Source organism: Sphaeramia orbicularis, chromosome 12, assembly GCF_902148855.1.
Source record: "Sphaeramia orbicularis chromosome 12, fSphaOr1.1, whole genome shotgun sequence".
In the NCBI taxonomy this organism is placed as follows: domain Eukaryota; kingdom Metazoa; phylum Chordata; class Actinopteri; order Kurtiformes; family Apogonidae; genus Sphaeramia; species Sphaeramia orbicularis.
The window spans coordinates 58,245,771-58,261,862 of NC_043968.1; the positions used below are offsets into that span (position 1 = coordinate 58,245,771).

The 16,092-nt window shown below is 38.8% G+C and overlaps 1 protein-coding gene across 2 annotated transcripts in view; it reads left to right on the forward strand.

Annotated features, from left to right (window-relative positions):
• Nucleotides 1-16,092, forward strand: part of ipo8 (importin 8) — a 38,005-nt gene that overhangs the window by 9,360 nt on the left and 12,553 nt on the right. Inside the window, exons 7-20 of one of the 2 annotated variants that reach the window (XM_030150116.1) lie at nt 554-648; nt 751-835; nt 936-1,070; nt 1,773-1,872; nt 2,082-2,158; nt 4,030-4,146; nt 4,268-4,357; nt 6,119-6,284; nt 8,203-8,363; nt 9,908-10,033; nt 10,128-10,203; nt 14,402-14,527; nt 14,813-14,910; nt 15,797-15,892. In XM_030150116.1, coding sequence (XP_030005976.1) covers nt 554-648; nt 751-835; nt 936-1,070; nt 1,773-1,872; nt 2,082-2,158; nt 4,030-4,146; nt 4,268-4,357; nt 6,119-6,284; nt 8,203-8,363; nt 9,908-10,033; nt 10,128-10,203; nt 14,402-14,527; nt 14,813-14,910; nt 15,797-15,892 — 1,548 coding nt within the window. The remainder of the gene's footprint in view (nt 1-553; nt 649-750; nt 836-935; nt 1,071-1,772; nt 1,873-2,081; nt 2,159-4,029; nt 4,147-4,267; nt 4,358-6,118; nt 6,285-8,202; nt 8,364-9,907; nt 10,034-10,127; nt 10,204-14,401; nt 14,528-14,812; nt 14,911-15,796; nt 15,893-16,092) is intronic. The other variant, XM_030150117.1, reaches the window with a different exon arrangement.

The following is a 16,092-nucleotide window of genomic DNA, read 5'->3' on the forward strand; positions in this document are numbered from 1 at the left end:
TATCCTTTGTGTGTTAGCAATAACTAGGAGAGATTTGGTTGGATTTCTTCTCCCATGATAACCAACATAGTGGACACCTAGTTGAAGAACCCTATAGATTTCAGCTTCTCTATGAGTATTATAAGTCATCCAAATGGAGTTGCTTTAGTTGAAAATCAGTTTTTTGGATCAAGCAATAATAGGCCGATTGAGATCAAATCTGGTTCATATTGATTGTCTTACAAATGTCCATTTTCTCACTACCATCCAGAGTTCATATGGTGTCATTTTCATTGGAGTTTTGTGGGGAAAAATTGGTTCTCTGACCATTATTCTGCCACTATCAGGTCGATGTAGCTCAAATTGAGTTCATATTGATTGTTGATTGTCTGTCAATTGTAATGGATAGATTTATATATAGCAGAGGATTGGGGGGATCTTGGGGATGTACCCCTGCTGTCGACCTCAACAGCGTAAGCCTCGTTTATTGAATGCACACAGCCATCTTCTGTTGAAAGTGTTTGTTCTTTTGTTTGCTCTGAGGATTAAAGATTAATTTTTTTTCCCTTTTTAGGAGACTTTGGAAGTGGATGAGGATGACCGGCCTGAGCTAGCTTGGTGGAAGTGTAAGAAGTGGGCGCTGCGTATCATCACTAGACTGTTTGAGCGGTGAGTCCAGAGATATTCTTTCATCACAACCACCAGATTTGTGCTTTCCATCAAACAGTCTGTAGTTAAGAGCTGCTGACACATCTCTGTTCTGGATTCCAGGTATGGAAGCCCTGGTAACGTGACAAAGGAGTACTACGAGTTCGCAGACTTTTTCCTCAAGACATATGCAATTGGTATTCAGCAGGTAGGTTTGTATCACTGAGACCTGATCCTCGTGAAGAGTGTGGTTTGGGTTTTGCTCAGCTTTGTTCATTTTCCCGGTTACCCCTTTTATCTCCATCCAGGTCCTGTTGAAGGTGGTGGACCAGCACCGACAGAAGCAGTACGTTACACCTCGTGTCCTGCAGCAGTGTCTCAACTACCTCAACCAGGGCCTGTCGCACTCCCTGACCTGGAAACAGATGAAGCCACATATGCAGGTATGATGGGCACCAACACTGATGTAATTTTACTCAGCTGTTTCATCACAGCCTCCTTTCATTCAGGTCAGCTAGTATCGACTGCTGTCATATGATTCAAGATTTAAGAATGTTTATTGTCATTAAGCATGCAACACAAAATTTCACATAATGAACTAGAAAAGCACTCCGAGAGCGCAGACCTCCGCCAAGGCAGATCAATGCCCCCCCTCCCGATCACCAGTAAAATTTAACCATTTGTTCCTTGTGCCAGTATCAACATTTCCTGAAAATTTCCTCAAAATCATTCCATAGCTTTTTTAATTACCTTGCTAACAGACAGACAAACAAAAAATCCGCCCCCCTGATCACCACCAAAATTTAATCATTTGTTCCTTGTGCCAGTATCAACATTTACTGAAAATTTCATCCAAATCTGTCCATAACTTTTTGAGTTATCATGCTAACTTGCTGGTAGAGGTAATTAAAACTTATAAATTAAACCTTCTTATACAACAAGGTAATTGTAAAACTACAAGTAAAGTGCCTCCATATGAGTAGACTGTGGAGAGTTATTGATAAATAATGTTAATGTTAAAGTAAAAGATCTCAAATTGTTTGTTAAAAGGACACTATGATCCTTTTCCTTTTGTGATCCACACACATTTGGATACATTTTTTAATCTGACTGATCTTTTCATCCCTCCTTTTAATCTGTTGTAGACTATATGTCAGGAGGTGATTTTCCCGCTCATGTGTTACAAAGATGAGGATGAGAAGCTGTGGCAGGAGGACCCATACGAGTACATCCGCATGAAGTTCAGTGAGTAAATTAACCTACCTTCACTTTAGAAAGCTCAGGCAGTGTTGTGGTGTTTTAAAACACATTCAGGAAAATGATTTGAAAATGGCAGAGTGAATGGGCTTTTAGTCTGGGACTCTTACTATTGTATTTTGTGGTGGAGGAAGTGAGTAGCCTTGATTTTGAAAGCTCTGTTTGATCCTGTTCTTTGTGTGTTTTTGTCTCTGTAGACCTTTATGATGACCACGCCCTACCAGCCACCGCTGCCCAGAGCCTGCTGTGTAAAGCTGCCCGCAAAAGGAAGGAGGTGAGGAAGAGTATTTCAGTAAATTGAATTCAGTACACTGACTTTAACCATAGCAGTGTGCGGAGTTTGTTCCTCATTGATTTCTGAATAAGTGTAATCATTTTGAGACGAGAACCACCAGGGATTACAAATGAAACCAATAAATCAGTGTCAGAACTTTCTTGAATGGCCACTTGAGGACCAACTGCAAAAATAAAAATGTTTTCAGCTGGACTCATATGCATTTATTAGGCCTGTAACAGTACACATACCGAATCATTTCGGTACGCACTTGTTCGGTTCCGTACACAGCTGTACCGAAATGGCACAGTATGTTGAGGAAAAGAAAAAGGAACGAAAGACATCGTTCGATGCAGAACTTTAAATCCGTGCAAGTCTCACACGGACATATTGAAGGAGCGCACATTGACCCGAAATACAAAATAGCAGCTGATATAAGGTAAAAAAAAAACAACAAATATGATGTGAACCTGGAAGGAAGAGATTGAAGACCCTCCACCATCATTACAGTCCCTTTTGGGATCACATTGGGTTCCCGGTGAAAGACAACAATGAGGAAAGAGAAGCTGATAAAATGAACGCTGTTTGCCACTTATGAACTACAGTAGATTTCAAACACTTATACTTGCTCTCTCTGTCTCTCTCTCACACACACGCTGTATAATAGAGGAATAGAACCCAGGAGTTGGACATTCAAAGTATGTAAAGTTTCACTTTCGTTTCACGCCAGCGTTAGTTACGTTAGTAACGGACCGCACCCCCACGTATATAAGTGCGCTCCCACCCCCTACCCCCCACGCTCCAACAAAAAAAATAAAATAAAATACCCCCTCCCCCCCTCTGTTTTTGACAAATCGCACCCTACACACACACACACACACACACACACACACACACACACAAATACACAAGGTGGCCTAAACAGTTTGTTCTCTGTCCTAAAATAAATAATTTGGTTAATTTTGTTCTCAATGTGTCTCCTCAGTTTGTTAAAAGAGAATACCAGTTTGCCCTCTTCTTAATGTTGCACTTCATGTGGAACTTTTTGGTTGTTATTTTTATGCAGAATGTGAACTGACAGAACTGGGATTAGATTTTTGTTGTTTGTTCAAAACTACCTTTCAGGGAAAAGTGCAATACTAATGTTTGACATACATTTAATAATATTTTATTTATTTTGTTTTTAGATCTGATTTGATTTATAGCAGCAGAATTATATTACTCCTGTTTTTCTATAGTCTATTGTCTCCAAAAATTGGGGGAAAAATGTTCAAATATTCATAATAAATGCATTAAAGACATTTTGAGGGGTTTTCTTTCCAAAAACGAACCGAAACGAAAATTTTGTGTACCGTTACAGGCCTAGTATTTATGATCTCAGTAGCTCAGTTTGTGACAACTGCACGGGGTGAGTTTTTACATAACGCTTCCTTTACATTGTTGTAAGGTTTAGATTTCTACATAAATAAGGCCAGGGGCTTTTGTTCAATTATGTGTATATTCAAAAATATTTTTCTTTCAGCTACATTATATTTTCCCCTATAATAGCTGTGGGAAAACAGAAAGTAATTTCAGGCTTTACTCTTTTGTTTTACATTTTAGTGTAATTTTAGATAAACTACTTAAACTGTACTAAAAGGAGACTATGTTAACTTGCTAAGTGAAGGGAGCAGAGCTACCAGGTAAAGCTGGATATTTCTCTCAGGAGGAAAAGTCAATATAGAACATGTATTTGTCAAGTGGAAACACACAACAGTAGCTAAAAGCTTCTGTGTTGTGTTTTTTCGCTAAATTGTGTTGTGTAATAGTGATAGTTGACCCACAGTAATGTAGCACCCAGGAGATGAAGACTTTCCTTTTCTGTTTGGAAGGTTCTTCCTCAGATGATGGAGTTCTGCCACCAGATACTGATGGACCCCTCTGCTGACCCCCGCAGGAAGGACGGGGCACTGCACTGCATTGGAGCTCTGGCTGAACTCTTATTAAAGGTATAAAATTCCATATTTACACCTGTGTGTTTGACTCTCAGTATATTCTCTGATACAAACAGAGGAATGGAAGCTCTAATAGTTTGGTTTCTGCTGTACGTTTGCATGTTTGCTCCTGAAGAAGCGTCTGTACAGGGAACAGATGGAGCTTATGCTGCAAAACTATGTGTTTCCTTTGCTGAACTCTCCACTGGGTTACCTGCGAGCCAGGGTGAGTAAACCTTATTCACATGACTTAATCTTTTTCCTTTTCATCACTTACATTACATACATTTGCTCTCAACTTTTTCTTTGAAATGACATTTCTAGTGCTTAATTTGTAAAGTGGGGGTGGCGGAACCAAGAGGGGGGGGTGGATCCGGCGACTCAAAACGGGGGTGGAGGTAATGGGGACAGTCTAAAACGGGTAATGTAAAAAAGCTTAATGTAGCTTAATGTGTGAAAACTGTGATCAGTCATCACCAAATTTATTTAATAAATTGTCTGTCTGTCTCTCTCTCTCATAAACAAATTGTAAAGATGGAGTGAATGACTGGACACAAACATGCGGTGCTGAAGGGAATGTGTTTTATTAACAGAAAAATAAAGCTTAACGTGGACAGCATCCATAATATTGGGGTTTTGGTTTTGATTTCTGCAGAGGTAAAAGTGGACGTGATTAGAGATGTCCATGCATAATTTAGTGATAATTGATCACTGTTTTTGGACATTAAATTATGTTAAGCTTTATTACATTAAGCATTTTAGACTGTCCCTGTTACGTCTGTTTCCCTTAAAATTTTCCCTTAAAATGCATCTGAACACAAGATTTTTGTGTAACTTTGATGGGGAATAAAGATTAACAAGACAGATAACAATAAACTTTTTTTTTTCCAATTAGGCTATTTATTTTTTCATAGAGGTGCTGGATCCTGATCTGGTTGGATCCAGCTCAAACTAAGCCCACATTTCTGTCTGTAGTTGTGAAATATAAGAATAATTCTGTCAAAACATACAGATACTTGATAAATGAATTCTAGCTAATCTTCAGTTTTACACATTAGTCACATTAGTCACTCTTTACGGAAGAAAAACACGCAATCATTAAATAAGAAACAATTTAAATCTTCTATGTTTTCAAAGTAAATTGCAATACTTTAGTTTAATTTAGATAATAGTATTTCCACATGTGTACTGAACAAAATGAATTTCTAGAAAACGACAAATAGTGACAGACAAAAAGTATACTCAGGGTTTCCACCAAAGAATAATTGAGGACAAGCTTTGAACATAACTTTAGCAAACATTAGTTTTAGAGGTCTTGGTAATCAAGTAAAGCATAATTTAGTCAGCTTCTTTTATTAATTATATATCCATATATGTCACTCTTAGACTAAACATAAGTATTTTACTTTTAAACTATTCACTTCTTTAAACACTGAAACACTTGCAGTTTCCAAAATAAGCAATTGCATGTTTTTATATTTTATTAACTTTGGCTTGTGAGAGTTGATAAAAATTTTTACACCATTTTTCACAATAAAATTACTGTTAAAAGAGAGCAAACCACTGTTCAAAAATGTGCTTTACTACCTACAAAGTTTGCAGTGTAGCCAGGAGATGGCGACATTGTTCTGAGTAAATAGTATTGAATTGACACAGAACTGCAGATTGAAGGTCTCATTCAAATGTCCACAAACCTTAAATCCAAAGAAAACTCATGTAACTATATTTTTTGTACATATTTCTAAAGGGATTGTTTGTCTGTTGCTTAAATTTTTAACCCTGCCTCTGGCTTTGCTCCCTACAGTCCTGTTGGGTTGTCCAATTGTTCAATGTGAGTTAATATTTCAGAACTGACACTCTTGTTGGGACGGCGCTGACAGCAGCAGTGGGCACTTTTGGTGGCAGTGTTACACATCTGAGATGACTGTGGGTTGAATATGATGAATCCTATTCAGGTGCTGCATAAGTCTGTGTTGTATTTCGACAGTCCTGCTGGGTGCTCCACTGCTTCAGCCCACTGCGTTTCCATGATGAGCTGGTGCTGAGAAACGCCGTGGAGTTGGTCAAACAGGATCTGATCGACGACAAGGAGATGCCGGTCAAAGTGGAAGCCGCTATCGCTCTGCAGACGCTCATCAGCAACCAAGAACAAGGTCTGTGGACATGCGGCTATCATGTGCTCATGTTTACAAATGGAGACTTATAGCAAATAGATCACCCTCTGACAAAACTAAGAGATCGTAACAGGTCCAAGAGTTCATCAAGTGATGTAAATGGACTTGTAATTATAGTCCAACATTGTAAGACAAACCTGAATTCCCGAACCTGTTACCTTCCATATCTGTACTCAAAGATCTGAGCTGAAGTGAGGAGGGGATTTATCATTTTAGCAGGAAGACTGGCAGTAAATATTAAAAATAAGCCTCGAGTGATCACTGGTTAACATTCTACATGTTGTTTAATATGTACAACAGCAGACATCCTGCTCTGAACAGATTTTGCATCTGTAAACATCACTCACTTGCACACTTATAAAAGTCACCTACTGCACACTTTTTACTTCATTTACCATATTATTGCTGTTTTTTTTTTTGGCACTTTTAGTGACTTTTTAACAATTTAAAAAAAAAAAAATTATTGTGTTTGATGCATATTGTCTTGTGCTGCTGTACATTTGAATTTCCCCCTTGGAGGTTCAATAAAGTATGTCTTATCTTATCTTAATATGTATTTACAGAGGCAAAAATGTTATACCATTTGTTCTAAGACTCACATAACTGTCCTTTTGTTGGTGTTTAACATTGAAGACCTTTAATCTCTTTAACTCAAAGCTATTGTAATACATCTTGGATTAAAGCAAATTGGTAAGCGTCACTGAAATTGTATGTTAAAAAAAAAAAAACACCCGAGCTATTGATCCTTTCTACCTGGGTTTAAAACGCATCTTTGGTGATTGCCTTGCATGTGAAACAGTGATTATGTAAATGGGCTCCAAGTCAGACTGCAGCTATTGATTACTTTAGTCATCAAGTATTCAGCTGGTAAATTTGCGTCGCTTAAGGTGATATTGAGTGACACAGTGGGGACTTTGAAGATTGTGATGAAATGAAAGCCCACTACCGCTACCTTCTACCACAGTGGCCTTAAAAATGGAAAAGTCTCTTATGAGAGTCAGTGTTTCTTTTGTTCATTCTGGGCTTTTTTGTCAAGCGGAGGATAACTCAATCATAGGTGACAGTAATGCAGGTTAACACTGGGTGCCACTGGCCAAATGGAAAGAAGGAGAAGGATAGTATTAAAAATAATAATAATAATAATAAGAAGAAGAAGAAGAAGAAGAATACATGGAGAAATTAGACATTAATATATTATAAAAGGCCTTTAAGTGTTCACTGAAGTAGATGAGTCCACACATCCTTGAATTTATTATGTAATAGCCCATCAGAATCTAACATGCTCTACTGACATCACTTATCAGTAAATATATAAATAAGAGCACTGTTTGGACAGCTCTGCTCCAATTGTCACATGGACATTTTGGCACAAGATGCCCTTCTTCAGTGACTGTATTGGTATTTTGATACAATCCATACAGATGAGGGTAATTATAAAAGTTCACTAAAGGACACTTCACATTTATCCCAGAGGAATGACCGTAGTGCATGATATAGTCACATCCAACCATACTGTACATGAGGATGATAATGGAAAGAGTGTTAGCTCCATAACCAGAATACATGAAAACCAGGACAGTAAACCTCAGATCTATAAGAAACAAACAGATAAAATTTCCTCATTCATCTTATTTATGTATCCAGCACATCACCCTCTAAAGAAGGATTTTATTCCTATTACCCCCTTTTTGTGACAGATATACCGTCTTGCTGCCCAAGTGGTTTAATTCACTTAAGGAGTAATTTCAACTGCTAAAATGCAGAGCTTCAGTGATTCTGAATAGTTGATGAATTAATTAATTAATCAAGATAAATAGTGCAATTAATCATTCCGGTGATTTTAGGTGATCTCAGTCACTTTTTACACTGAACCTGAAATTTCTTCTCCTGTGTGTAGCCAAGGTGTACATCCAACCTTACATCCGGCCGATAATGCAGGAGCTGCTGCACGTGGTTAAAGAGACGGAGAATGACGACTTGACCAACGTCATCCAGAAGATGATCTGCGAGTACAACCAGGAAGTGGCTACCATCGCTGTGGACATGACACAGAACCTGGTAAATGCCTGACTTCCGTTTGTGAATTTGACTTTGAAGCTTGCAGATAATTAAAGGTGGGGTGCGAGATGTTTTCCTGCATCATTTTTTACTATATTGCTTAAAATGCCCTTCATACCCCGATTACAACCAGTTAATTAAATGGTCTAACACAAAAATAAAAAATTGGACCAATGGCCCTGTAGCTTACCGGCCAAATTAAAAGCTTTGGGAAATGTATCCAGATGCCATTTATTATCACCCAGTTCTGTGTATTTATCATGTTACAGAAATAGCCCATGTTTTGGTCATATTCCAATCAGATCTGTAAAAAATTCAAATTCCAACTTGATATCATTAATACTTACTGACTCAATCCACTTCCTATCTCTTATAATGGGAACATTTTGCAAAGTCGTACCAAATCCAGAATCATATCCAGATCGAAATAATTTCAATACCTTGTGTTGACATCATCATAAAGAAGCTGTATACCAGGTTTGAAGTCAATCAGAACTGTAGTTTCGGAGAAGAAGACGATAGAAATTTTTTCCTCAGAAGAGCCCATGTTAAATTTTCCGTAAATTCCCGGATCCAGAAGAAGATCCTGATCAGCATGTGGACATTATGTTCTGGTCATCTCCCCATCAGGGCTGGACTGTAGAAATTTCAACTTGATATTGTTTATATTTACTGAGTTATTGCATCGATCCACTTCCTATCTCTTATAATACGGAAATTTTTCAAAGTCACACCAAATCCAGTCAGATCCGGATCCAAATAATTTCACTAACTTTTGTTGACATCATCATAAAGAAACTGTATACCAAGTTTGAAGTCAATCGGAATTGTAGTTTCAGAGAAGAAGACAGTTGAAATTTTTGTAACGGATGACAGACAATGACGACGGACGCCGCATGACAACAATAGCTTACTGCCTGTTGGCCGGTAAGCTAAAAATTGTAGTCACCTGTGGAACGGACAGGACTGAAAAAACACCATCCAATCATTTTAAGTACTCACTCAAATTGATTGAACGGGGATATGTTTATCAACCTCAGCTGCCATTGGTGGGTCCCCTCCTGTGCGTACCCCTCTTTGTGCATGAATCGTGTGTTCTCAGAGGTTTGGAGCACTTGTACAGGGAACAAAGCCAGAGCCAGAACTTGGCTATATTAGGATGGAAAGTTCACCACAAACTGTTTTGTCGCTAACATAAATCACTAGGGAATGAAACATTAGTTAGATAGGTATGAACTGGGGCTGTTCTGTAAGAGCAGGGTTGTTGGAGGAGACTGAATGAGGTCTGCATGGATTGGAGCCGGGCGAATTGTTGCTGTGCAGCGCTTGTGAACCCTCGGGAACAAGCATTGCGCGTGCCAGTACTCTGGAGGTGTGGGTTTGGGGGGATGTCTGAAGAAAGGGGTTTGGAATTTTGAATTGAGTATTTTCAAAATGTAGCTTGCTTAAACCGTTTTTCTAAGATCTCATACCCCACTTTTAAGTTCTATGTAACGTTCTCTCGACATAGTGGTTGTAAACTCTGTGTGTTGCATGTTTTTCAGGCGGAGATCTTCACTAGAGTCCTTCAGAGCGAGGAATACGAGGAGAACGAGGACAAGACTGTCATGGCCCTGGGCATCCTCAGCACCATCGACACCATCCTCACTGTCATGGAGGACCACACTGAGGTCGTACACAAGCTCAACAAAAACAGGACACAAGTGAAAACCCTGACTCTCCCTTCATTATGTCTGACCCTGTGTTTCCTCTGTGTCACTGCAGATCACTCAGCAGCTGGAGGGCATCTGTTTGCAGGTGATCGGCCTGGTCTTGCAGAAGCCCATCATAGGTATGGCAGGTGTGTGTGCGCGAGGGCAGTTCAGTGCTTTTTATGTCAACACATACACACACATTCTCTCACTGAAGTTGAAGTTCTCCTCTGTAGAAATGTTCATGACTTAATTTTAATGGGAAACAGCACAGCGTGAAATTGAGGCTGCTACAAAAGTATGTTAAAGTGTAATACCACTCATGGCCACTAGATGCTACTCAAAAAGTCTCTATTGTGTTATTTTGTACATTTAATAATTACGCTGGGAGTCCTTCTGTAAAATATTGATGTTTTTCCTAACAGACTACCTTAATGTAGTTGAGTCCGACTAAAGATAACTATGCATTTTATTACATTATGTTACGTGTTACATGAAGTTCACCAGTATATATAATTACAAGACCTGACCCATTAGCATGATTTAGCCTCATTAGCTAATGAGAGCAATTATTTTTATATTATATCATATGGTTTGTCACCTAGCTTGCTAATTTTTGGCAGCTAACAGCAATGTGTACATGAAGCTAACATTACTATAATGAAATGATAGGCTAACATATAGCACATAGCTGAAATAGCTTACTTGGTGGTGGTTAATATCAGTGTCGCAGTGGTGGCTGCTCGTCTTTCAGAGAGGGGAAGCTCATTGTCGGCTTACATCAAAAAAATTGTCAAGTTATTTAAACATAAATTCGGCCCTCCGTTCCTTTTTAAGAAAACGGTCAGTGACCTTATCGTACCAAGTAGGCGTCTTTTCCAGGGACTTGATAACTAGTTCACCCCGACGTAGCCAACAGTATGATTGATTTAACTATCTACAAAACGATACTAAACTCGAACAAGAAATGATTAAATTATGTAACTGAAACAAGAAAACGTTGAAATTATGTTAAATTGAAACAAGGAAGTACAATGAGTGTGTTTTATTTACAGTGCAAGAAATGAACAAGTCATTTCGTAGTGGTTTCTCTCTCAATTTCACAGCAGAATGCACGACGGTATTAAACTGAACTCTGTCAAGTGAAGGAGTAGATCTCAAAATAGCTGTCAATCAAACGGGATTCAGGCTTTTGACTGATCCTCCAATCAGCATGTGGAAGCCTGGCGTCCAGCCCAGCCGAGGCCCACCCACAGCTCCATTCACCCCCAGAGACACCGAGCGTCCGGGGGCGGGACAACATCGTGGCATTTATCCAATTACCGTCCAGTTTTGGGGCAATGAAAAAAACTGTTCCACTCAGTCCCATTGAAGTGCATGGACGCTGAGCGTCTACGGGCAAATGCACTGACCATAGATCGAATGAGAAAACAGCGCAACGGGAATGTATGAGAAGTGAAAAACATCGAGTCCGTTGATTTGTAATAAAGCTGATTCTGAATGAACTCGTCTGTGAGATGAACGTGTTCTAACACATTTGTAGTCAATGAAATGTCGACACAACCGTACATATTTGACCATTTAATTTTCGTAATTTTAGGGGAAGCCGAGCTTCCCTTGCAGTCTATGAGAAATCGCCTTTGCAGTGTCGGTGTGTGTCATCAGTGTTTCCACTAGGTTAGCATTGGCTCGGCAAGTTTCACCCCTCGATCCTCCGTAGCCACACTTTCATATTTATATACAATCATCCAAAAAACTAAAATGTATACATCCAAAAGTAGCTTTAAAAAGGGAGTCCAAAAGTCAGTCAGTGACATTTTGATGGCTATGTGTACTTCAGGTTGTACACTTAGATGATGAGGACTTTTAAACCAAATCTCTTGGCTTCCATGCAATGATGATAAGTGGTCGTGTATGATCACTGCCTGTGACCTCTGTAATGGTTCCAGTGTGGTGTTTGGTCGACCTGGAATCGGTGAACAGCTGAGGGTCAACCTTCAGGACATCCAACTCTCATGCTGAAGCTTCTCTGTTGACTTCTTTGTGTTAAAAACCTCCAGTAGAATAGAATTTTGTTGAGAAAGATAAACGGTACATACACATCTGCACACAGAACATTTCCCATTAAAGCTTTTGATGCACTGCACAGTGTGACAAACGCAAAGACTTCTGACAACTGCAGTGTCACCTTCTTAAATACCCAGTTTTAAATATCAAAATGTTCAAATACCACAGCATATATAAGGGACTGGAGGTGAAAATGAGCTCTTAGTCATCTCTGGCACATTTACATTGATGTTGATTAATCTGCATGATACTCGTAGATAAAGTAAACAAAACACAGTAGTTGTGGATGAGCATTCAAACAGTTTGTGTAATATCCTATTAAACATACATATACATGGATCACTATACTGCATCTAAATTATATATATACAACAAGGTTCATAAAGAGTATTAATAATGTAAACTGTTCTTGTATAAAAGCTATAAATCTTCAATAGCTGTGCTCTCCAGAGGATTCCCATCATTTATTTACACTTTCTATCACAGGTGTCTTCATGTAATCTGTTTCTGTAGCTTTAGGTGCAGTGTCAAAAAGTGTAACGCTATAGATGAATGTATAAAAAGTTATGAAACAATCAAAACCACAGAATATCAAATAGCAGTGTCTCTGTATGTATACCCTCTAATGTACACAGTGTATATGTTCAGAATAGCTGTTGTTTAAGGAACAGAGGATGTATGTCTCCTTGTCAGCGTGGGTGTTTTATTACTGCAGTGTACCTGAGAGTGGGAGTTTGGTGTTTTACTGAGGAGGGAAGATCTAGTGGTTTTATGCTGTACAGCAATCCACAAGCCACAAAGAAGTAAAAAAAAAAAAAAAAAAAAAAAAAGCTGATATTATAAGAATACTTACATTTTATTCAGAATCAGTTTTTGAGGAAAAAAGTCTGGATATCCCAATGAATAAAGTTACAATTATTCTTAAGAGAAATTAACAAAACACTAAGCCACTTAGATCAGCAAAGCACACTGTATTTATCACATGTGAACAGTAGGTGGTTTTGGTCCAACAGGTAATTTGGACAAGTGTCTGCTTTTTTATTATTAAAAATGCTAATTTTATTATATAATTCTCTTATTTCTCACAATATTTTGATTTTTTTTTCCTTAAAATATTTTCCCAATATAATCAATCTTAGCTTGAAGTGTTAACATTCTGTCCTCATGACATTATGACTCTTTTCTCAAAATAAACAGATTTCTCAGTTTGGCTGTAATGCTCCATCTTCATGACACTGACAATAGGACAACAAATGATCCCTTTAATGTTGTCATTTTTTTTCCTCTTTTCTTCTCTTCGCTACATTTTATCGTTAAGAAGGTTCTAAGAATAGTAAAATGTTTATTCCTCTCAGAGCTTTTGTAGAGTTGGGAGTGCTGCAGCCTCTAATGGCTCTAAGTGCTACTGTACACTTTTAGTTGCGTTCCTCTTCAAGTTTCTTCTGTTTGTTCATTGATTTTTATTTGAGCACTTGACAGAATAAAACATACTCTCCCTTTTCACAGAAGTGAAACCTCTGAGAGCAGCTTTTTCCTGTTTCTCTTGTGTATAGACGCTTTTTAATGCTTATGTATCCCCTCACAAGTTCCGAATGTAAATAACAAACAGCAGAAAAAAAACACACCCCTATATTTAAGATGATTCCTTCTGCTAGTTTCGGCCTAATTATTTTGCGCCTCCGGATTTGGCTGTTTGTGCACATGTGTATACGCGAGTGTTTATGCATGCACATGCTCATCGGTGTGCATAATATTTAAGTGCATATACACAACAGCTGATGAGGCATGTAAAGTATCCGTGTGTGTTTGTGTGTAATCCTGGCAGTGGGAGCACTTTGCCTCCCAGAGAATTGGATCCTTCTCAGTCTGTAATGAATGGATTAACTGATGATCTCCCGCTGCCAGAACGCACAGCTCTACTCAGGCACAGACAGATAACGCAGCAGGAGAGGGTCATAATGAACAAAATGAGAGATAGAAAGGTCAAGCTCATTTTTCTTTAGGAAATCTATAGACACTTTACACAGCTGTGATCTGTCCCCATAACTTTCCTGCACCCATCCCAGAGGAGCTGAACACATTAGTGCAGTTCCCATAATCACACTGAAGACCTCCCTCAGGGGTGTTAAAGCTTCTGTACAACCGCTACCAGTGTGCACATCGTTTGTTTCTCTAGTGCTGGCACATTAGTGTGGAAAAACATCTGGTAATTCCTCACAGCTCACTGTATTACAGCTGCATCAGATGTATTAGCCGGTCTGTCCTGTCCTCTCTGAGCAGAGTTCTATGAGGAGATCCTGTCGTTGGCGTTCGGCCTCACCTGTCAGACCATCTCCCCTCAGATGTGGCAGCTGCTCGGAGTCCTGTATGAAGTCTTCCAGCATGACTGCTTCGACTACTTCACAGGTAGGTGGACATCACAACAACAAATGGGAATCAAAAACTAGAGTTTTGTTTTCATCATTCTGTGCTGGTTCTCTGTTCATCTGATAGAGTAAAGCCTAAGAGAATACATTTCACATGGTTTGCAAAGAGCCTAATCTTATTTACCAAGCTCAACTATACACAGTGATTTGGTTTTTTTTTTGCTGTTTCTGTTGAAAATATCTGCCTTTACAGAAAAAAAAATGTTTTGAATGGAGTGAAATGTGTTAGTCATTACAGTGTTTACAGTACACTTTTATGTTACAGATATGATGCCCCTTTTGCACAACTATGTTACCGTGGATACAGACATGCTCCTGTCCACCTCAAAGCACTTAGAGGTCATCTACAGCATGTGCAAGAAGGTCAGGGTTCCAGTCTTGTATGTTCTCACAACAACATCATACTTGAGCACAGATGTAGGCTGCACAGCTCTAGGTTACACAGGTCTAGGTCCCAAAGATCTATTTTACACAGATCTAGCTTACATAGTTCTAGGTTCCACAGCTCTTGGTTACACAGATGTAGTTTACACAGATCTAGTTCACTCAGCTCTAGGTCCCACAGATCTAGCTTGCATAGACCTAGGTTACACATATCTAGTTTACACAGATCTAGATTACACAAAACTATCTTACACAGACCGAGGTTACACATATCTAGTTTACACAGATCTGGATTACACAAATCTATCTTACACAGACCTAGGTTACACACATCTAGTTTACACAGATCGAGGTTATACAAATCTAGCTTACATAGACCTAGGTTACACATATCTAGTTTACACAGATCTAGATTACACAAATCTGTCTTACACAGACCTAGGTTACACATATCTAGTTTACACAGATCTAAGTTACACAAATCTAGTTTACACAGATCTATGTTACACAGATGTACTTTACACATACGTAATTTACACAGATCTACAAAGATCTAGGTTACACATATCTAGTTTGCACAGATCTAGTTTATACAGAGCTAGGTAACACAGCTCTAGGTTACACCGATCCAGCTTACACAGACCTAGGTTACACAAGTCTAGTTTACACATATCTAGTTTGCACAGATCTAGTTTACACAGATCTGTGTTACACAGATCTAGCTTACACAGATCTAGTTTGCACAGATCTAGGTTACACAGATCTAGTTTGCACAGATCTAGGTTGCACAAATCTAGGTTACACAGTGCTTCTGTTGAGGCCCCACTCATTGATTCTTTTTTATCTGACTTTTTTTTTTTTGTAGGTGCTGACAAGTGATGCAGGCGAAGATGCAGAATGTCACGCAGCCAAACTGTTGGAGGTCATCATTCTGCAGTGCAGAGGCAGAGGCATCGACCAGGTCAGAAACAGCCCCAGTGCATCCTGGGAAATACTGCACCACAATACCTGAATAATTGGTGTTAAAACTATCATTTTAAAAGACAAAATGAGGTGTTACATGAAACACAGACAGTTTTAGAAAGACTTCCATATACTTTGTATTCAGAAGAACTAGATCTTGTTTGATTGAGGAGTTTTTCACCATCTTGTTTTCAACAA